The sequence below is a fragment of the Calidris pugnax genome, unplaced genomic scaffold (genome assembly GCF_001431845.1).
Source record: "Calidris pugnax isolate Ruff unplaced genomic scaffold, ASM143184v1 scaffold14, whole genome shotgun sequence".
In the NCBI taxonomy this organism is placed as follows: domain Eukaryota; kingdom Metazoa; phylum Chordata; class Aves; order Charadriiformes; family Scolopacidae; genus Calidris; species Calidris pugnax.
The window spans coordinates 6,294,078-6,317,259 of record NW_015090793.1 but is presented as its reverse complement, the minus strand read 5'-3'; the positions used below and the strand labels follow the sequence as shown (position 1 = coordinate 6,317,259).

Below are 23,182 nucleotides of genomic sequence, written 5' to 3'. Positions count from 1 at the left end.
AGAACGGGAGAAGAACTGTGTACAGTAGAAGAACACTGTACTGCAAAATAAACTATTCAAAGACTTTCATTAGTTAAAACATAATATAACCTATGCTAAGATCAGAATTAGATTATATTTTTTCCTTGCAAAAAGAAATTCAGTTATTAGAGGAATATGCTGACATCCCTCAGTTTTGAGAGCTTGTAAGACAAGACATAATTTGTGTGCCTGAGATTTTTATTATTTTTTAATTGTCCTCTTGGAACATAAGTCTCCAAACTTTGAGTATTTCCTAAAAGCGTATATCTAAAAATCCCATTAATGGAATACATCATATGAAGAATAAAAAAAAAAAACTTCAAGAATTTCTAAAAATCTTAACTCACAGGAGGCACCAACAGACAACCTCATAACAAATACATACACAAATATTTAAACTGATATAAAGATCATACATGCATTTCTGCACATTGCTGAAGATTCAACCTGAGCAACTGTCTTGTAGATGAAGACAGTGAAAATGAACTCAATAGCACACGGGCTCTATTAAAATCCTCAGTACAGAGGTTGAATGACTGTGACCACATTGAGATTTGAGGAGACAACAGCATATGCCAGTTTCAAGCAAAAGAAAAAGGCTCTGCCAGGACTTGACATTTGTATGGATAAGCAGCAGCAGAACAAAGATTTTCATATACTACAAGCGAAAGCACTACTTGTTTCTTGTAACCAAAATACCATGCTAACGTTGCTCTTAAACTGTGCTAAAATTACATGGAATCAGACTTAATAAAATTCCAAAAGACACAACACAGTGCATAGATTAACTTCTGTAACATAATGTTACAGGATAGCTAAGTTATAGGTATTACTATAATTAGTTACAAATTAAAAGGTGTTTTAAAGTTAAGGTTGTCAGAGCCACATAGTTAAAAAAAATGTACTTGTTTTGATCAAAGATTATGCCAATTTTGTTTCCTGTTAGCTATGTGCTCCAGTCACACTTATATTAGAGAAAAATAACCTGGCAGTAGCACTAACTATATTTGAGCATGGACTTCTAAAGCATGATCAGTGCCTGATTTGGGCTTCTAGCTGCAACATTTCCAAAATGTTGCTGGCAAAGGTCATTCAAAGGATAAAATGAATCAGCATATAACCAGCTACCTTAACAAAGCCCACTCAACAGCAGTAGGCACTCAAGTGCTGACAATTTAATTTATACTTAGTGTATTGAAATATAGTATCTTTAAATTTTAATTAAACAAGTGGAAGTATGCATTGCCATCATCTCTCTAGTACAGGAAATTTTTACAGGAACTTTTTTTCTCCCATTTCTACAAGTCTAAGCTTCTGAGGAGCTTTTTGCCAGAAACTAAAGGAGAGTGAAGGAGGAATTCAGCCTCCACAGTCAATATTTCATAATGTGCTAAAAATACTTTAGCTGATATTATTCTAAGTTATATAGAATCTTTCACTTTTGAGCTGTTAATTGCTCTATATATTTCTGAGTTAAGTTTGTAGATGACAGACTCCCTATTTTATCCTGCATAAATAAAATGCAGCATTTTGTATGTTGATTACTGCCTAGAAGCATATTTATACTGGCTGCATATTAGCTTTCTTTAAATAACACAAAAAACAATTATACATACAAAGATAATCCCAAATAGAAGAGAAGTTATATACATGATTGAACTGCTCTTGTTACTACAGAATTACAGCACAGATGATGCTCCAAGCTTCACTGAGCCAAATGGAAAAGATTATGCTATAAAGCATAGTCCATGTATTGGATACACCACACACCATGAGACTAATGAATTTATACAAATCAGGAGCATTACTACAGAGAATACTGAAGACATGCATATATTCTAGGAAAGGATACTACGTGTACTCAAGATGCTAAGAGAACAGAGGTCTATGATACAGAAGCCTTCTGCATGTGGGTATTAAATGAACATGACTATGTTCTGGAGCATCAGACATGAGTGTTATGATATGACTAACAGTGACTTTTAATACTGTACTTGTCACACCAATAACTAAGACCCTCCTGTTGTAATGCTAATATAGTGTAAACTTTCATCATGAACGCAACTGAACTAAACTCTCATCAACATGCTTATTCACTTATTTAAGTATCATTTCCCTATCATAAAACAAACTGTGATAAGTGAGGAAGAGAGGAAATAGAGAACTTCTGTCTCCAACGCTGAAATTACAGAAGGCTAAAAGCCTTCACTAAAATATACTTCTAAATAAATAAAGCAGCTACAAAAGTGATTCTAAAAACAGCAGAACTCTACAATAAATGAGATACTATTTTAGTGCTATTAGTGCAGCCATAATCAGCATATGACTCAAGAGTATCAGAATAAATATACTGAAAAGAAGCACGGCACAAAAATACATTCTGAATGCAAGAGGGGACAGGGAACACAGACCAACCTTAACAAATGGCACGTGCGCTCCAACTTTCTCTAATAGCAGATCAGCTCATGAGTGACAGTTGTTTGTACTGAGTAGAAAACGTGACGCTAAATTGCTTTGATGCAAAGGTCCAAGAAAACACATAGACATCCCTATCTCTGTTAAGACAACCTACCATTATAAGTGAAGCCCACAATCAAGCATACTTATTTAAAAATTATTTTTAGCCTAGATGACACTATAGAAGACTTCTGACAAGATGTTTTATATGAACCTGTAATGTCCAACTTTTCTCCATCCCCAGTGCTTTCCAATAAACATGTTTTTTTTAAAAAAAGAGAAACCACACTCAAAGATCAATGAAAAGACCCATACTGTCTGTCCATTTTAAGTCAACGTTTATTTCAGGAGGACAGTGTATGAAAACAAGTTTACAATGCTTAGATTCCTAACAGTGCAGTTTCAAAAGCAGCCAAGGAATTGGTTCATTTCTGGGGGAAAAAAAAAAAAAAAAAAAAAAAAAGAACACAAACAAATAACACACAGCCCAGTATGATCCCATTCCACCCCGCGGACGCCTGATGAGAGGGTGTCTGTGGAAGAAGGAAGCATCAGAGACGAGCTGTCTGCTCTCTGGAAGCTGAGGAAATGTTTATTTTTGGGGAAAAAAAAAAAAAAAAAAAAAGATATGATCACATGATCACATCCCTGCTCCCAGACTTGGCATCTGGCTCCTTACACTGCATCAGTGCTGCCAGAGCCTTCTAAAAGATGTGAAGGAAAGGGACTGGGGAAAAACAGGACACTTCAAATTTGCACAGCAGCTCACCACTATTGAAACACCTTGTAGAGCATCCTGTTTGTGCTGCAACCCAATTGTGACTATAGACTATAAACTTTCAGAAAGAGTACTGGTAGTATCACAGATCAGCCTGTGACCTTAATGAGGCCTGGGACAAAATGCCTGAAATTTGAGAGCTGTCACAATAGTTCTGATAGCACGATTCTGACAGTCCATCTTGCTTGGCATGTGCGTGTGGCTACACCAAGAATGTAAAACCTACTGGGATAGTGTTATGAAAGGGAAACAAATAGGTAGCATCTCAACCACACTGTCCATAAGCGATCCCAAAACTATTCCAAAACTACATTTGAGTTTTATCTCTGAGACAATGAGTCCATTCAGTCCTGAAGACAGGTCAGAAGGGACGTCATACAGAGAAGTGTGGATAATCAGAAAATCTGGTTTGCTAAGTTAATTGACAGAACAGATTCATTTTTGATGGCAATTGCTCAGAGGGGTCTCTAATTCAAGAGACTGTCATTCCCATTAGAATGAAAACTAGATAGATAATTATTCATATTCCAAACAATATTAGTAACCTACATTTTATAATAAAGCATGCAATTCTCTATTCATGCATTCACTGTCAGAAAATATTACTTGTATCTGTTGGAGAGACTGAGGTAGAGTCAATATTCCAGGTTTTTTATGGTCCTTCTTTGAGCACACTAACATTCATCATACTCTAATTAATTTCTCTTTCCAATTACATTCCTGCTTTCCAAATCAAAGGCTAAGATACTTCTCTGATTGACAGGTTAAATTATTTTATTTCTTTGCCTTTTTGGACAAGCTGGTAAAAGCTGGGGAGAAATAGTAATGCTTTTTTTATTTATTTATTTTGTATTTTTCTTCAGCATGACTTTTTGTTACCAGAAGGAAGGAAATGCCCCCTGAAGCCCACCACTTCATGCTTTTTTAGTTTAATGATACAAATATCTTCTGAAGTATAGAAGTATAAACTCATTAGCAGCATTTCAGTTCTCTCTGCTACAGCAGCCTGGAGGAAAGAAACCTTAATACAGAATATCTGATTCTAGCACTGAAATTTACATATTAAGCCAAGTTATAACACCCAATTATATGCAATCTTTATATCTCGAGTTAGGATTTCTTTCTGCTCATTCAGAAAGACACTTAATCTTAATTGGTCTTATGCCTTTCCACCTTTGTCGTGACTTACTTTTTGCTCTAAAAGGCGAGAGGCTGGAAAGTGGTATTTCAAGGTAGGTTTGGAGAATGCAAACAAGTCTTTATGTATGTAATAAATATATTTAATACAAAAGTTTTCTATGAGCAATATAATAAAGGAGTATCCCAATGCAGATGATTAATATATTTATACAAGAATTAATTAAAATTAACATATTCAAATAATAAATCTAATTAGCTTTCCCTAATAGTCATAAGCAATCCATCACAGAGTGGAAAAAATAACTATCCTATGGATATATTACAAAATAATTTGACTGAAGAATTTTAGGGTTTATATTTACTTTTAGGTTTCAGATATGCAGGTTCTCAGGGAGTAGCAGATAGTCAGTTACAATACTATAGCAGGAGACTGCAAAATCACATATGTCCCTGTTTAATGATGTACTATATTATTTTATAACACTTTGTTATTTATGAAAAATGCATTAATTATGCAGCACACATATTGTAGAAGAAACCAAATGAGAAGAAATGGAGTGCACAGTTAAACTAAAATAGATGTACAAAGGGAGAGCCACTGAAGTTCTATGAAGAGACCTGGTCTAAGTTGCTGCAACACAGACGTCATAAAAATTCATGTGAATAAGTTTATATATTGGGAGAAACCCACATAAAGACAAAAATATACATCATACATACATCAGACATGGATTTGTCTGAAAGAAGATCACAGAAGAGTTTATCTGAAAGAGAAATCCTGCTCTGTACCTAATGTCTAGTCGTGTCCTCTTAAACCTATGAATAAATCTCTCCTGGACTCCATTTAATGCCTTAAAAGAAAGGGGACAAACAGATCCATTACCTTTACAAAACAAATGAAAGATGAAACCTTTGTTTGGAACTCCTTTTCCCACAACCACTGCAGCAAATGGGATGTTTTCTCTATTTGAATCATCCCTTCATCCGATTTAAACATACATTTCGCTTTAATCACTCCTTAAAGAATTTTAAAAATAAACTACCTCAGCAAATATTCAGCTAAAGTTTTACATTACCTCATAGTAACTGCAAAAATATCTACAATATTTATGATTTCTGTTAAGAATATTCCCAATCCTTTAACACTTAGTAAAGTGACTGGGCACTGCAGTGTGTCTTCTTTATCAATAAATGATTCAGAAACAGATGGTATAAGTTCCATAAACATTTCACACAAAAAAAAAAGCCATGCCAATGTTTTTCCTTATAAGGAAAAGGCAGCCTTAGGCAACCCTGGATGCTAACTTTAGCAGCATTATTTTGGAGAAAAACAACCTTTAAGAAAAGTAGATTTTGTGTCATTTTTAGCATGATGTATCAAAGGCCACCTTGTGTCATATGTGGTTGTTCAAGACAGCTGTCTGTTCAGCTCTGACTTGTAAATGCCTGTGCATCACATCAGAATATTTAGCAAACTGTGACCTTCATGATCATCTTTTTCATTCTCTCCCATCACTTTCCCCCATATGGATGCATCAGAAACGGAAGCATGAGTAACACTCCTCCATTCCATTGTTAATTCAAAATGCTAGACACTGTTTCTTACTTAGCAGAAAGCACAAGCAGTTCCTACAAATTTTTAATAACATATTGTATGGAAATATGTAACATAAGGGTAGGAAGATATAACTGAAACAAACTGTCAAGACTGGTAAAAGAAGGGCTAAGGAAGTCACATGTACAATGAGGATGAGAACCTCCCAGGACAGGTTTCTGTCAGAACTCCAAAAGTCACCAAATCAGTCAGGACTTGCAAGGAGCCACATAAGCCCACCCATGCTAAGTGGTACCAACATAACAGCTATGTCTAACATCTCTACTCCTAGATAGGCCATGGTCTGCCACAGCTCTTTCTCCAAAGACTGCAGAAAGCTTCTAATGCCATTTGTACCCATGAAGCTTAAGGCTAGTACCTGCATAGATAGATACACATTAGTCAAACCTGAATGGATAAGAACTGACAATACTTTTGGGCACAAGTTAAAAGGACAATAGCCTCATGGATTCCCTCTAGCCTTCATGAGGCAAGTCAAACTTCTGCACCTACTCCCCCTCTCCCACAGGGCCAGAGGTCCGGTCTTTGGTAAGAAAGCAAATGATTAAACCCAACCAGAACATTTCCGCAGCTAAGGAGTCACTACTTTTCTCCTGCTATTCATAGAATTGTCTAGATTGGAAGGGACCTTTAAAATCACCTAGTCCAACCATCAACCTAACTGATAAAAAAACATCACTAAATCATGTCACTAAGCACTATGTCAACCCATCTTTTAAATATCTCCAGGGATGGTGCCTCAACCACTTCCCTGGGCAGCCTCTATTCCCTCATCTATGCCTTGAATTGAGCCCCTGAAGCAGCCTGCAACCCTGTCTCCTCCGACACCAGGTCCTGCACACTCATCCACACAACTATGGGCTATGACAGAAGAGGAACACAAAAGGGATCACCTACAGTCAAAGGTCAGCTTCCTAGACTCCAAGTAAAATGGTATAATAAAATATATTCAAATATGCCCTTAAAAAGGCCATTTGGGAAAAAACAAACAAACAAAAAAAAACAAACAAAAACAAAAACAAAAAAACACCAAAAACAAAACCAAACCAAAACAAAACAAAAACAAAAAACCAAACCAAAACAAAAAGACAAAAAACAAAACAAAACTAAAAACCCCAGCAGCAACCTAAGCCTCTAAAAAAGTCAAAAAAGTTAAATAAAACATGTTCCAGCCAAAAGGATGTACATGGAGATCATCACAGCCAAAGACAAGAGAGGTAGCACAAAGAGCCCAACGTCACAGCCATATAAGCATCTGGAAAGACTTCCAGAGCCACAGCATAGCCAGCTTAGCCCTTTGCTGCTATGAGGCCTTAAGCCAAATTCCAGAAGAAAAGAGCTTCCTTTTTTCTGTAATCCCCAGGGTCCCTTCCAGAGCTCACTGATCCTTTACAAGGAGTGGTTCAGAAATACCAGAAATTTATTACAAAGAAGTATTCAGTGGAAGTTTAGAGGGTGCACTCATGGCTCACAATTCTACCCCTTTACTTCAGGTAAACTTCAGGTAATAATATTAAATTCTGATCCGCAAATAACAGAAAACATTTATAACAATAAATGTTCTAGAGTAAAACACCCATTTAAATAAGCTTTTTCTGTCCATCATTTTCATAAAATATGGCAACTGCTAAACTGAGATGAAAACTAACATTTTACGTGTTGAAAATATTAGATATTTTATATAAATAATATTAATTTTTAATTCTAATTAAAATGTAAATCTTTTAACAGGCTCACTTACTGGATGTTTGGCTGAAAGTCTGCCAGTCACAGTTCCTGTCTGATTCCACGTAGACGAAATAAATCCCTATAGTCACATAAAGTAAAAATCCCCCAAAAGACAAGGATGAAGACATACGTCTAAGTTTTTTTAATGTAAGTATCAGTAATAAAAACTGACTGCATCAGGACAACAAAATCAAAAAGGAATACTTTATAATTTTCTATATATAAAAGTTCTTAGACCGTAAACACTGCAATCATTTCACATGCTTTTACGATTTGAAATACTACATTTTACAGGCTACTTTTTATATTTCTACCTTTCTCATGCACGTTCGTAGTCCGTCCACATAAGTGGATTTCATCTTATGAACCTAAATTACATAAGAGCTTGTATCAATACTTATTCATAAAAGAGATTTTTTCAAATTTAAAAAAATATTTTCCAAATGCATATTAAATTGTTTTGTAGACTTTTCTTAAAAGACACTTTTATCTTAGTAGATAATGGATGTATACTCACTAATAGCTTGACCTATTAGCATAAGCTAAGTGCTTGGTTATACCCTAAAGCCAGGTCTTTGCACATACCAGTAAACAAACTATTGGAACTTATTATTTTATGACTTACATTCCCAAGTCAATAAACTACATAAAAAGAGCCACACATACCAAAAAAACCAACCCACCTACACACACACATACAAAAAAACCAACACACTTTTTTTTTCTTTTTTAAATCTTGAAAACTCATCCACTGAAAACCCAAACATTAAACATAAGAACAGACTAACTAGATCATTTTGGATTTTCAGGAGGCTCATCACCTAAAAAACCCCGTAACTAGTTATCTCCTTCACTTTCTGCAGAGTATTTCTTTAGAACTCAAAAAATAAATGTTTTGCCCTAGGACTGTGCTTTATAGCACAGACAAATTTAACAGAGAAGTTTTCCCATTGTTTTTGCAAGAGAGTTTTTTCCTAGATATAATCTAACAGTGCAAAACAGAAATATAAACATTAAATTTAAAAACTCTTAAGAATACCTACAGTTTCAAAATTTAAATGACTATTTAAATGAACTTACATTAGAGCCAACTTTTTTTTTATTTATTTAGGTATGAATAAGTTACATTTCTTGCTATTTTTGCAACTACATTATGTGAAAAATATCAGCTTACCTGACGGTATTCTAAAATTATCTTAGGCAAAGGATGAAGATCTTGCAACTTAGTTAGCTGTAAAATAAAGGATGTGAATTACCGGTATACTTTTCTGTTAAGTTGCATTATTTAACAATCTTAACAGACTAAGTTTTGAAGGAAAAAATTTTCTCGCAAAGCTGAATGGACAAAATACTTTTGCTACCAGGGAGAGACTACATATTAATTATCTAGGTTTTATCCCTTGGAAGGTTTCAGTCTACATTTCTCTAAATAATGAAATCTCAGCAATTGTTAGAAAGAGAGTGGTGGACTAGATAAAGCATTGCTTTAATTACTGCAACAAACATGTTCCCACAAAAAAGATGGCATGCATTCCACTTCACTGCTCCCTCCCATCTCTCTGTCCCTCTCCAAGATTACATATTTGATCCATGAAAGCTCCTTCTCCTTGAGTAGTGTGTGTTTCACTGAATTTCACTGAATTTCACTGAATTTCTAGAGTTGGAAGGGACCATAGAGATCATCTAGTCCAACTCCCCTGCTGAAGCAGGATTGCCTAGAGCTAGAGCATGTTACTCAGGACTGCATCCAGGCGGGTTTTGAAAATCTCCAAAGAAGGGGACTCCACAACCTCCCTGGGCAGCCTGTTCCAGGGCTCTGTCACCCTCACCGTGAAGAAGTTTCTCCTCATATTTGAGTGGAACCTCTTATGTTCCAACTTGTGCCCGTTGCCCCTCGTCCTCTCGGTGGGAACCACTGAAAAGAGTCTGGCTCCCTCCTCCTTCAACCCTCCCTTGAGATACTTGTAGGCGTTGATAAGGTCTCCCCTCAGCCTTCTCTTCTCCAGACTAACGGTTTATACTTATAACTTACGGTTATACTGTTGACATTACCTCAGAGATCATGTCTGGTAGTTCAGATGCTTGGCTCAACAGTTGAATTTCCTCTTTCACCCAAGAGAAACAAAACTACCTTTCTACCTTTCCCAGAAGTGCTCATTGTCGGCAATGAGTTGTGTACTGTAATTTGACTCCCATTAAACTAGGGCAATAGAATTGTGGCAGCAAATCAGAAACAGGTGCAGCTACAGAGAGGCTTCTTCTCTTCTAAGAAGGAAATTAATTACTATTTTTATCTTAACAAAATGATCTATTAATGATCTGGACATGGGGACTGAGAGCACCCTCAGTAAGCATTTAGGGACGTGGGTTAACAGGGGACTTGGCAGTATTAGGTTTATGGTTGTACTTGATTTTAAAGGTCTTTTCCAACCCAAATGACTCTATGAAAAGGAACAGGCATCCACATTTTCCTCCAGTTACCAAGAAGTCTACAGTTTGTCTTGACTTCATCATTTTTAGACAAATGTTTTTGGCAGGTTTCTGCCCTTGTATGGGATCTCACATGAACATCTGTATTGCTGAAAATTATGTGCTCCAACACTAACAGAAAAAAGAGAAGCTTTGTATGTGCAATATTTATTGCACTGAATCTGAAGATACCTTTGATCTCTTGTACAGATGTATGAAAGTGTCTAAACTGCTTGGGCATTATTGCTCTAGGGGAACAAGATTCTATCAAGATCCACCACTCTTACCGAAGACAAGCATCTCCACAGAGGAAGAAAAAAAAGCCTGCTGAAAATTCATGCAGACAAGAAAAACACTGGACCACACAAAGAAACTGACAATTCCCAATTCAAACCACAGGTATCATATAATTTCCTATAGATTTTTTTACCTTGCATGAATGAGTCAAGGATCCATAAAAAAGATGACAACATGATTTTAGCTCAAGTCTCCTGACAGCAAAGAAAAAGTATGGTTTGCTGTTTTCTTGACCAGCAGATTTTACATTGATGTTCTTTTCTTTCACCAGTGGACTCTTTCATTTAACCAAAATCTGACCAATAAGAAAGTCTTCCTTCTTTGAGGAAGATGGTCATAGAGGCATGCTGGTACTAAACTTTTTAATCCTCGTTTATAGCTAAAGTTTACCTTCAGTAGCTAGTTTGTTTTTCCCAACCATGGACTGCAAATTTTATTTCTGGCATAAGTAAATTAAGTGCAATTTGTACAACACAAAAATAAACCAGGATTTTTAGGAAAACTTTAGACTAACGACAATTTCACTGGAACATAATTTAGAAGATTTGCTAAATTAAGCAGATGGTTTTAAAACCCCTCTCCTTCTCACCACAGCTTCTGAGGTAGACACAAGTTGCTGCATTTCAGTTCTGTGAAGTTTCTCACACAGTGCATCTAGTTTTAACTTTTCAAATAGTACCTACAATAAGAGAAAAAACATAAGAGAAATGTTTCAGTGTTTCAAGTGCTTAAACAGAAAGGAAAATTATTTGTGCCTGAACTTAAGTTTAGAAAACAGATTTCAAGGAAAATAAGAGCATACCACAGCAAAGAGAACTAACACAGAATTTAAAACATCAATTTTTTTTAAGCTATTGAAAAAGTAGCATATTTACTAATATCAAATGTATAATTTATGAATACATTCAACTACATATTATCAAATATTGCCAGATTCATGAAGAATTAATATGTCCTCCATTAAAATCAGAAACTAAGATAATTAATTATCAAAGAAAAAGAATTCTGAAGTTGTAAGGACAATTTTATATGTTTCATAATTCTTCTGTATCAATAACAATGTACAGAACTTACAATTTACATAATAATAGCAGTATAAATATTACCTCTCTGAGTTGACTACTGCTGGTCAAAAGGAATCGTTCTCCAGCAACTTGATGAGCTTCCTGTTCAAGCTCTTTGAGTCGCAACTATAAATTAGTAGATCAGAATTATTCTGTTTACATTATTATTTTCTCCAAAATCGATACCTTCCCACGTTAACAAGTATATCAGACCTCTATTTAAAAATAGGGTATTTGCTAATGTGTAATCATTGCTGGCTATGCTTCGTTTAGTAGATTGCCTATTTACTCCTTAAACTGTATTTCTTCATGATTTGAGAAGGGGATTTACTGCAGTAAAAAGGACCAAAATTTGTAGGAAAATAATTCAGGTTACTGAAGACTATAGAGATCTGTGAGAAACAGAGCTATGCAAATCATTCCAGCAAGTTAACAATCTGTCAGACCACTGTGATTATTTGGTCAGATTTTATGATATAAAATAGGATTCTCTTGTAGCTATTTTTATCGATGGGGAAATAGCAAACTTCAAACTCTCAGAACATGTAAGTTGTAAAGACTTTTATTTACAAAGAGAAAGACAGAAACATCCGTCTCTTCTCAGGAAGATGGTTACTGACAACTGTAGGTTCAGGAAGAGTCATTACAATTTCTACTCTACAATGCATAACCCAGAAAGAGCTATGCATTTTGCAAAGCAACCTCAGTTCTGGGGCAAGGCTAATGAAGCAAAAGTCTGTTTGCTCGCCTAAATAGACATAGAAGTAGCCTACAACATAAATATCATTAGCTATATTTATAATAATAAAACTACTAGAATTCCCAAACTCTCATGTAAAACATGACAAAATAAGAAGATTCCTGCTCTTTTTAATCAGCTATCCTCAGTAAAATCAGAGATGTTATAAAATATCCAAAAGAAAAAAATAAAGATAAAATTTACCCCCAGAATCTCTGATGTTTTTTTCAGTTCTTGTTTGTTCACATGTATTTTGTGTGTTTCCATCACTGTAAATACAATTATATACTGAGAACACTTACAACTGACAAATTCGATCTTACATGCTTCTTAGACTGTAAAATGGAATCTCAAACTCACACAGCTGTTATGAGATAACACTCAGTATTCTGAGGTATGATATTCTACTTGAGTGTAGTCAACAGGTATGTGAAAATAGGGAAGATTCAGATTTTGAACTAAACTTTCATACCTGCCAGAATTTTGATAAGTGGAAGCTCTAACGTGCAAAATAATTTCCACAAACCTTGAACCTGTAAAGCAAGATACAAATAAATTCTTCAGTGTCACCCAGTTTTATCTTAAAACATATAGCAGTGTCATTGTATGGATCTATTTTCCAGTAAGCAGTATTTCACTTTCTGTATAATCCCTTTTTATATGACAACACTGTTTGTAGAATGAAATACTATTTAGTGTGAATTAAATAGTACCTAAATACCGTAGTCCATTATCACTTCCATTTTGTGGGGAACAGAAATAAGTTTTGTAATAGCAATCACTTTGTACAGGAACAGTAATAAAGAACTATAAATACCTCATTTTTCTAAATGGTTTATTTTTAGAGCAAGCTCCATTATAATAGGACATACAGTTATTCCTCTTTCTTTATTCACTTGAACAATTAAGCAATCATTCAGAATTCACAATTTTGGTTTCCTTAGGAAGAAACTAAAAGATAATGGGATTATGTACCCAATTTAGTTACAAACAACAGGAAGCCTGTTTTTTCTCTAACCACTGAAGCAACCAGACAGCAACACTTGTCTAAAAGCTCCTCCTGTAGACTGGCTTTCAGTGTTTCTGTGCCTTTGATGTTTCCCTCTTGCCTTCCTTAACAGATTATTCCATCATACTGCTGGTCCACTTAGATACCCAGATTAATACGGCTCTATCAACTAATGGTCCAAGTCCTACACTTGCTACCACCAGTTTCAAGAAAAACCTCTAGAATCCTATGATGTACCTTCCACCAGAATCTGTGTCATTAAGTTCTGACACTTCTCCAGGGATATGATTACAAGGGAAAAACAAACAGATAAGAAAACCCACTAAAAGACTTCTTGAGATGCATTCTGAACTGCAATAAGGGCTAAATCAGGATAAAATAGTTCACTTGGAAGGGATGTGCAACAATCACCTAGTTCAACTGCCTGACCACTTCAGGGCTAACCAAAAGTTAAAGCCTATTATTATCAGCATTGTCCAAATGTCTCTTAAACATTGATAGGCTTCAGGCATTGATCATGTCTCTAGAAAGCCCATTCCAGTGTTTGACCGCTATTTCGTTAATACAACCTAGAGCAAGAGATATCCTAGATGTTTTGGTATGCAAGGAATACCAGGTGGCCAATAAGTCCAGCAGCATCCTGACCTGTATCAGGAATAGTGTGGTGAGTAGGACTAGGGAAGGGATCATCCCCCTGTACTCAGCACTGGTAAGGCTCACTACAGGAAGACACGGAGATTCTGGAGTGTGTCCAGAGAAGGGCAACGAAGCTGGTGAGGAGTCTAGAGAAAAAGGTCTTACGAGGAGTGGCTGAGCGAACTGAGGTTGTTTAGGCTGAAGAAAGGGATGGTGAGGGGGAGATCTTATCACTCTATACAACTACCTTAATGGAGGGTGTAGCGAGGTGGGGGTCAGTGTGTTCTCCCAAGTAACAAGTGATAGGACAAGAGGAAATGACCTCAAGTTGCACCAGAGAAGGTTTAGATTGGACATTAGGAACACTTTCTACACTGAAAGGGTTATCAAGCATTGGAACAGGCTGCCCGAGGAAGTGGTTGAGTCACCATCCCTGGAGGTATTTAAAAGATGGATAGATGTGGTGTTTAGGACGTGGCTTAGTGGCAGACTTGGCAGTGTTAGGTTTATGGTTGGACTCGAATTGAAAGGTCCCTTCCAATCAAGACAATTCTTTGATTCTGTGAAAAAATCCAGCAGCACTCTGTTTTAACAGTTAGCACTTCTTAGACTGTTTCATACAGCTTTAAAATATCAAAAAAGCACAGTATTTTGAACATTCCCTATTCTTAGAATCTTTATTTATATATTTAGTTAACTGTTGCAGAGAAAAAGTTTCTTCTAAAAATTAACCTTCAGACTAATTTTCCCCTTCTGAAAAAAAATGACAAATTTGATGGCACTGTCAAGCAGTAAGGATTCTATTTAACTTGAGTAGAGATTCTGATTTGAACAAGAAGCACATCACTGACTCTCTTTAATTCATAATTAAGAAGAAGTTATATCTGAGTAATTATTTTTTATATCTTACCTGTAAGTCATGAGCAAGGTCCATCATTACATTATAAAGCTTCTCCAAGTTCACACCTAAGTTTTGATACTGATGTAAATAAATAAAATAACACCAAGAGTTTTAATGCTAACATAAAAATATTTAGAACACTTTTAAAAGAAATCAACTATATAAATATATTTTTCTGTATGTCTCATATGTAACACTTTAGAAATCTTCTTAGACCTCTGACAAACACAATTCATGAACAGAACAGTACAGGTCATGAATAGCCAAGATTTTACCTGTTCCTTTATTAATATTTTGCATAGACTGAGTATGGAGAAGTACTATACATTGCTATCTGTACACTGCCAAACTCTTGTTTGTTCTCCATCCAAACACTGCCTGTGAGATTGAAGTCAGAACTACTCATAAATTGAGGAAAAATGCCTTGCAATTTTCTTTCCCCCACCAGTACTGCCACTCTTCTGAACTCTTCACTTCCTTCCCTTCTGTTCCAGAGGTGTTCTGCACAGAGCCATGCCACCTCATTCAGCTCGTTAGAAGACCATTTTGAAATGCATACAGACTGAGAACATGATCTTTAGCTCAAAGAACATGATCTCATATAAAAATAACACAAACTTAATAAAATAAACTTAATGTCAACCAATTAAATTTGTTATCAGGCTAATACACAAAACGTCAACAATAAAGTCCTGCTTTTCATTACTAAATACCTATGAGGAAAGCTTAGAACATAAAAAAATGCTGCATACGTAAATTTTCTTTTCTGCAGCCTGTATCTTCAATGATGGCTGAACAATCAAAACTATGGAATACATTTGCATCCAAGTCATTAAGTGCAAAAACACTGGCATTGTGTTTTTACTGTCATGTAAAATTCCTGGGCCACAAACCATAGAACCTAGGAGAGCATTCCAGAGGACTGAAGTTATATGCTTGCCTGTCCATATACACTTCCCCAAGAATCACATACTGGTCTGTGTTGGAGGCAGGAAAATGTTACATGGAATTATGTATTATATGATGGTTCTTAGTTTATGTAAAACAGTGAAATTAAATGAAGGGTCACTTGTGTTAAAAGGTTTACTCTGTATTGATAAATACTTCTGAGGATATAGTTGAAGTATTGGAGCAACTTGGCCACAAAACTTTGAGACAAAGAAATGAATTAAGAAATGCAGAATGCAAGATAATTATCCCAGACACGACACAGTACTGACTGCAGATTCCTGTCCATGATAGTTTGAGGGGGGTGGAATTAAAAAAAAAATCCATAGCAAGTAGAACTGCAGGATGCATAAACATACTACTTCACATTTGACAACATAAGTGTAACATACATCACATGGAGGATTCATCAGAGCAGAAATCAATCTTGAGGCCACTAGAATCCTACCCACTTTAGAAGACAACCTGGTAACACTTACTGTTTCCTCCTCAACAGCCGCACTGCTGGAGAATGACCTAGGATCTGGCTAGATTCTAGGTGAAGAGGGTATTCCAAGATGATTTCTACTGATTAATCCACATAGGCATGGTTCAAAATAAATTTAAAATCTGCTTCCCAAATGAATTACATCTTTCTATCAAGAACAGTAAAAACATTTTAAAAAATTTAATATATTGACAGTAAACCAAACAGCCATGAAATCACATTAAAGGCTTCTCAATCGAAGAAGCACAGAGAGCATCCCTTGTAAGCAATCCGTCTTCAGTTTTATCTTTCAAACTACTTGTATTTTAAAGGAACCCTGATTACTCTATGCTCACTTTATTATTTCCATTCCTATCTTGGAGCTTACAGAACACTAAGAGAGGCTCTCATGCTATATCAGCTGCTGAAGTCTCTCTTTCCTCTACAGAACTGCAGCTATTCTACAGCTTTCTCACCTTACTGCTTTCATGAAAGCGGTTGAGAGAAAAAAATATGCTCCAAAAGAAATATATGCTGCTTTCTCCACTCAAACTGAGCTAGAAAGCACCTTCCTTCCCAGAGTAAGCTCTCAAAAATTATGCTACCAAATCTGACTTTGCTGCCCATTTCATATTGTCATGGTTTTTGAAATATTCAGAATCTTTCCTTTGGTCCTCTGTGATAAGAAGGAAAGAAAAGGATGTTTCTACTTGTTATCAGATATATGCTGTCGTCTAAGATTGCATAGAAAACGAAGACAATACTTCAGTTTTAATAAAATGTCCTATATTTTGTGAAGAACAAAACCCAGATTCTATCATCTGGAAGAGTATATGCAATGAAACTAGATGTGAATATCACTCTACTAAACTCAATGTCATTAAGCTATGAATTATGGACTAAAATAGAAAGATTGTCATTGAAATTGTTGCCAAGAATATTTTCTTAATAACAGGTCTGATGTCAGAATACTATGATCCTCCAGGGCTTTTAATTTGTCCAGCTAGAACAGTAGTTCTTTTGAAGCAAAAGCAGTTAAGAATAATCAAAGTGGTCAGGAAATCTTCAAAATCCTTCCTAAAGGATTGTCCATACAGCCTAAACAGATCTCCAAATTAAGAATTTTTCTAAAATTAAAAAAAAATAATAAAAAATTAATGGACAGGGAGCATCTTCCTCTCTCTTCAGGGAGGTAAGGACCCTTCTCAGTTTGTAAGAAGGTTTTCTGGACATCTTTTTCCATTTGAACAGGGTCTTTTGCAGGAGTTGGTCCCTGAGCTGGATGCCATTATCTCCTACTTGTCTTCAGGATGACTCTCAAAATCTCCTGGTTGTGTCTCTAGGGAGCGAGGGCAGGCACAGACAGAGACACCAGTAAAAGTAAACACTTAATCCTGTGTCCTCTAGTGCAAGAGTCAGCTGTAAATCAACAGGTAAACATAATTCATCATCCAAACAGTGTATTAAAACCTGCTTTGTACATAAAACTCACAACTTTGGCCTACTGTTTGCAAAACAGCCCCATTATCTGAAGAAAAACAGAAGTTTGGAACCAAAGCATTACAGCAGATGCAGACTGACAAGAGCAATGCTTCATCCATTATTTGATCCAAACAGAATGCAGAAGGAATCCAAATTACTTGTTGCTGCACAAACACAATAGAACCAGAACTGACTGACAATTAGTTTCTATTAAGACAAATTATAACACGTTATTGCTATGGAGGCAAGCATTCCAGTACACAGCTGGGGAAGAACCACCACAGGAACTTTTTCCTGTGGTCCTGGTCCAATTAATTTTTAAGATGATAAGTGCTGAGCATAACAGACCCATGGGAGACACCTAGTTACAGGAAGTTCGTTTCAAAAAGTTTTGAAGTTTCTCTTCAAAAAGAGAATTACACCAGTTTGGGGGTAACCTTTGCTGCAGACACACTTTCCTACCATATGCCATAAAACATTGGGCTACTAGTACTGCAGTCACTCAGAACACAGTTAAGTCTGGACCATAGTTGCTTTTATCATGAAACGACCACATGACTCAAGACAACTGCAGACAAAACTAAATAGATTCTACATAAGCCACTGTCCGTTAGTGGGAAGCATGCCCCAGCAAAGCCCCAGTAACAAAGAGTTAAAATGGGGAAATGAATTCCACTGACAGCCCACACGGGTTCCCCATTTGCTCAAGAACTACTAGTCTACACAACTTCAGCATTGTTTGTGTTGGTCGTTTGTGAGTAGACAATATGGTCACCTACTGTACAGGCTTCTCCCTTCTGCCTGCATCAGACTTGCACACCGCAAGGCTGAGAAACAGTGGGCCCTTGAAGGTAGGATGCAGAGGGCTCTCTTCAAAGCTGAAATATCTAACTCCACTAGTGCCCATCCTTTGTAACAGTCTATTCCTATCAGCAAGGACTTCTCTCCAGCCCGGACAGATTAATTTAAGCAGGCCCATGTTCCAGTGAAAAGCCATCAATCTGTCTCTGATATATTACCTGGCCTGGATCCCTCTGGGAGTACAGACAGCTGTTAGGAACCCCGCAGTAAAGTCACACCAAGAAGGCTGAAGAGATAAATCTGGCAAAGAGCTAGGATTCACAGGAAGAACTAGGACTCACTGAGCAAACAGAGAAGCCGAAAAGAAAGTGGGAGAGTCCAGGGAACAAAATAATTGCATAAGGAATGGAATAATCACAGGATGTTAAAGGGAGGCATTAACCAGGACTTGGGTGAAGAAGTCAGCATAAAGGCACTGGAGATGGTTGGTACCAGGAAACAAACTAGACCTGAAAGAGGGCAGGAAGGAAATAAGACTGCAATATTTAACTCAGGGCTGGGAACCAGCATGACAAAGTTGAGAAATGATAAATAAGAATAGGTGTGATATATGAAGAACAAAAGACTGACTCAAGCTAAGGAAAGAGACAAGATCAAGGATGCTGACTCACAGGAGGGGACATCACATATAGAAATAACCACCAAGTTTATAGCTTCTACCTGTTAACCTGTCCATTTCCTACACTAATACCTCAATGCATGAGTAACTTCTGAGCAACTACAGTTTACACCTAGTGTTTTAAAGTAAACAGGCTCTGTTTTCTCAGAAATGTCTATACTGATGTGTGTGAGCTGATACAACTAACCCTGTCCATACTCTAAACCCACTTGACATCAGTGGATTCGTATCCTAGAAGCCCTATAATCACATTACAATACTTGTGTCGGAACAACCAAGGCCTCTGAAAAGTGAAAGGTTTTAAACCAAAACCCCATCAGTTAGGTTGCTGCACATCTATTTTTACCATTCAAACAACCTCTGAAGGCTAATGTGGCCAGAGTAGATCAAAATACAAATACCGAAATTGTGTAACATTCAATAAATAAGTTTCAACAGACATTAAGACATTTCTATAGCACTGGAAATAGTTTTCAAAAAGTTCATTAAGCACTGACAATAAGAATTCACAGATTTTTCATATACATGCTTGAAGGTTCGCATTTTACTCCTTACTGTTCCTCAGCCTACAATGTGGTATTTTTACCAGCTGTGAAATTCAGGAAAATTGTTAATTTTAAACTAAATACATGCTACAAGTTCACAGGAATTAGAGAACAATGCATTAGACAAGGAAAGCTGGAAAGCAGTTTGCAGGAAGGTAGAAAGAGAAAAGATCAGATTATATATTAATTAATAATGTTATTGAATTTTATGGTTTTGAAGCATAATTTTACAGCTGTTCCTGGAGAATATGATTCTATCTTGGTAGAATGCAGCAAACCCTTCCATTCTCTCCTTTCTTTACATTTCCAACAAATAGTATTAATATAATAGTTTTCTTCCATCAAGTAAGTATTATCTATAAGTTTTGTGAATTTTTTCATTAGTTCTTTCCCCTTTTAACCCAACTACCAACAATTTAATACGGACTACTTACTGATATATTTCTCAAAGTGCCTGGATCTGTATTTACTGTTCCCATAGAAAAAGGCTTTTTAAAATACTTCTCTATTAAACATTCGAAAGAGGGAACCGTGTCGCTGGGGTTTATCAGCCATGCTGCAATCCTTGGATCTAACATGATGCTATCAGCAACTACAAAAAAATAAATTATTTCTGACAATCAAAATATTTAAATTACCTCCCATGAGAAATCCCTCTAAAGTTTTGCCCATCTTTCCTGTAGACATGCTTCATAAATAGACAAACATTTACACTACAAAGATGTTAGACACTGAATTTGCCGCTGTAACAAATGGTCAATACCATGACTACACAGGATTAAGTTCAATACTGAGTATTTTCGAAGAGGGTTTTTTTGTGGGCTTATTTTTTGTTTGTTCCCCACCCCCCCAAAAAAAGAAAAGTTTTAAAATATAAGTAAACATTTGGTTCTTAAGATGGACTGTAAAAGCCTCTCTTTCTTATCACTGAAAAATTTCCAATTAAAGTTTTTCTTGTGTTTCCCTCTGATACGGCAAGATAATTTATTTTTGCTGTTAGCTTGACTGATATCCACAAAATTGCTACTGAGTGTTGAAGGAGAGAAGATTTACTTGCTACCAATCAGACTTCTGAGATCTTTCATGTATATATGAATTCACATATGGGTGCACAACACGTTCTCAAAAATCAGAACCTTTTATCCTATAGGATCATATGTGCTTACACTGCACTTTTTCTCCTGTTCACATAGATACATAGGATGGAGCAAGCCTAGTGCTGTTTCGTTTCCTTTTTAACCACAATCTCAACATCTGTAGAGGGGAACAAGAAACTAGCAACTAGAATGCTTCAAGATATATTTAAAGATAGATCAGCAACCCCTAAGTACATTCAAACGACAACCAATAGGTACAGTTACGCAAAACTCCATGCTATGCAACTTTCCAGACTTAGTTACCTGGAAGCGAACTTTAACGTCCATAATGCAAGTTACAGCTGCAGGACTATTCTAAAGAGAACCAGGCTTGTTTACCTCCACCGATGCAACTGTTGCTGAAAAAAACTTCACGTGACTGTTCAGCAGATGTTAGGGAAGGACAAATCTTGCCCCTGAATCAGCTTGGGCTCTGCTGGAGTTGGGTAACTGAAGGATACTTCACGTTCCTATGTTCATATGATGTTCATATACCAGGATTTTATGTAGCTCGCTATCATTTTCTCTGAACGCAAACAGCTATTCACCTCAAAAGCTAAAAGATGTGAAGGAACAGCCTTGGAAATTGTCTCAAGGATACCCTCCTGGTAGTACTTCTAAGAAACTTTCTGAGATTGGAAGGACAGCCTTAGCCTTGGAATTGTGCAGTTTAAGAATGTCAAACTCCGCATCCACTCCAAACCCAAACTTTGGACATGTCCACAGGATTTCCACAGCTCTTTCAGCTGACAACTATAACAGATAGATTTGCCATGAACTTAAATGATGCATTGTGGAGAAGCAGACTAAGCAACACAGCCGTACTGACAGGCTGTACCATTCAGCAGCCGACGGCTGTTGGAAGATGCCCAGAGGCTGCAGGAAGGCTCTGCCTAGTGAGGTGCTGGACATTCACAAGCTCACGTGAAGACTACATAAAATGAGCAGATTTTTCTAATAACAACAATTACATCTTACCAAGGATACATGGAAGAAAAGAATCCTGTTACCAAAGAGTTTGAGATACCTCAAAGAACCTTTTCTCATTATCTCTCCTTACAACGAGCTTGAGACAGTTTCTAGCTGAAAAAGGATAAAGAATGAAAACCAACCATCCATCCCTTCCTTCCCAACTAAAATTTTCACCAAAGGTGAGGGTAGCAGTAATGAGTTACAGCTACCAATTCAGGGTTTGGAAAGATGATAATACCTTCAAGGCGAGGAGGCAGCACATATGGAACTGAGAACGAAGTTGAAAGGAGTGAAGGAAAACCAGGGTCAAGCTGAGTATGAAGTGAAGAATCTGTGCTGATAAAAGCATACTTTCCTCAAGATTGTGAAAAGGTACTCAAGTCCTGTCCTTCTACTCTGAAACAGTAGCCAATCCCAATGGCAAAGCATGGTGTATTTTACGAGTCAAGGCTAATGTATCTGTATGTATTCCACTGGTTAGTACACTAGTTTGAGAATGAGTGCAATCATTCAAAGGGATTGCAGTCAGTATGACATACAGGGAAATTTCAGCTTCTGCTTGATTTACAGTGATGGGATTTTTTTACCTTAAAAAAAGCAGGGCAGTTGTGGTATTGTTGGGTTTTTTTCACCATAGCAGAAATAATGAGTGTGGAAGCATCAACTTCCAAAATTTAAAAAAAACATAGACAAGAATTCTTTTGGATACTAGAAACTTCAGATCCAAACCCCATGCATCAGACAAAATGTAATTCCTGTATTGTGTACAGGTTACAAAACTGTCACTAGTGCCAGTATCACCATTGTTTCTTCACCCTCTTTCCCAGGGCTAAGTGTCCTTTGTGTAGATCTTCACACCAGATTCTGTCATCATCAGTTTATTGTGATTTATTGATGAAACTTTTCAGATACTTAACACAAACTGAATATTCTCCATAGAGGGAGTCCTTCCTGAAAAGTCATACCTATTTTTGTAATTCACTTGGCAGTAATCCAATACATAGAATCAAGAAAATAAAAACCATTATATTTACATGTTATATCTTCTCTTTGAGGTTACTTCTAAAACCATACAAGAGTCTTATTCGACCCAAACAAGAACCCTTTCAAATGATTCCTGATTCTGACAACTATGAGCACCTCTGGAATTCATTTCAGCATTTTGTATTGAGCAGAGAAAGTTTTACTGGGGAACATGAAACATGAAGAAGTTTGACCTTTTCAGCTATGGTCAGGACTGTGTTGAGAGCTTTTGTTTCCACTGGAAGCTGTTAAATTATTCATTGATACGGTTCCTAC

The 23,182-nt window shown here is 36.5% G+C and overlaps 1 protein-coding gene across 1 annotated transcript in view; it reads right to left on the bottom strand.

Annotated features, from left to right (window-relative positions):
- The window catches only part of POLN (polymerase (DNA directed) nu), a 110,210-nt gene that overhangs the window by 66,372 nt on the left and 20,656 nt on the right, over positions 1–23,182 (bottom strand). Inside the window, exons 8-16 of the mRNA XM_014936085.1 lie at positions 20,210–20,367; positions 14,864–14,932; positions 12,781–12,841; positions 12,513–12,577; positions 11,612–11,695; positions 11,095–11,184; positions 8,914–8,970; positions 8,054–8,107; positions 7,753–7,818 (exon numbers count right to left, since the gene is read on the bottom strand). Of these exons, the coding sequence (XP_014791571.1) occupies positions 7,753–7,818; positions 8,054–8,107; positions 8,914–8,970; positions 11,095–11,184; positions 11,612–11,695; positions 12,513–12,577; positions 12,781–12,841; positions 14,864–14,932; positions 20,210–20,367 (704 nt within the window). The remainder of the gene's footprint in view (positions 1–7,752; positions 7,819–8,053; positions 8,108–8,913; positions 8,971–11,094; positions 11,185–11,611; positions 11,696–12,512; positions 12,578–12,780; positions 12,842–14,863; positions 14,933–20,209; positions 20,368–23,182) is intronic.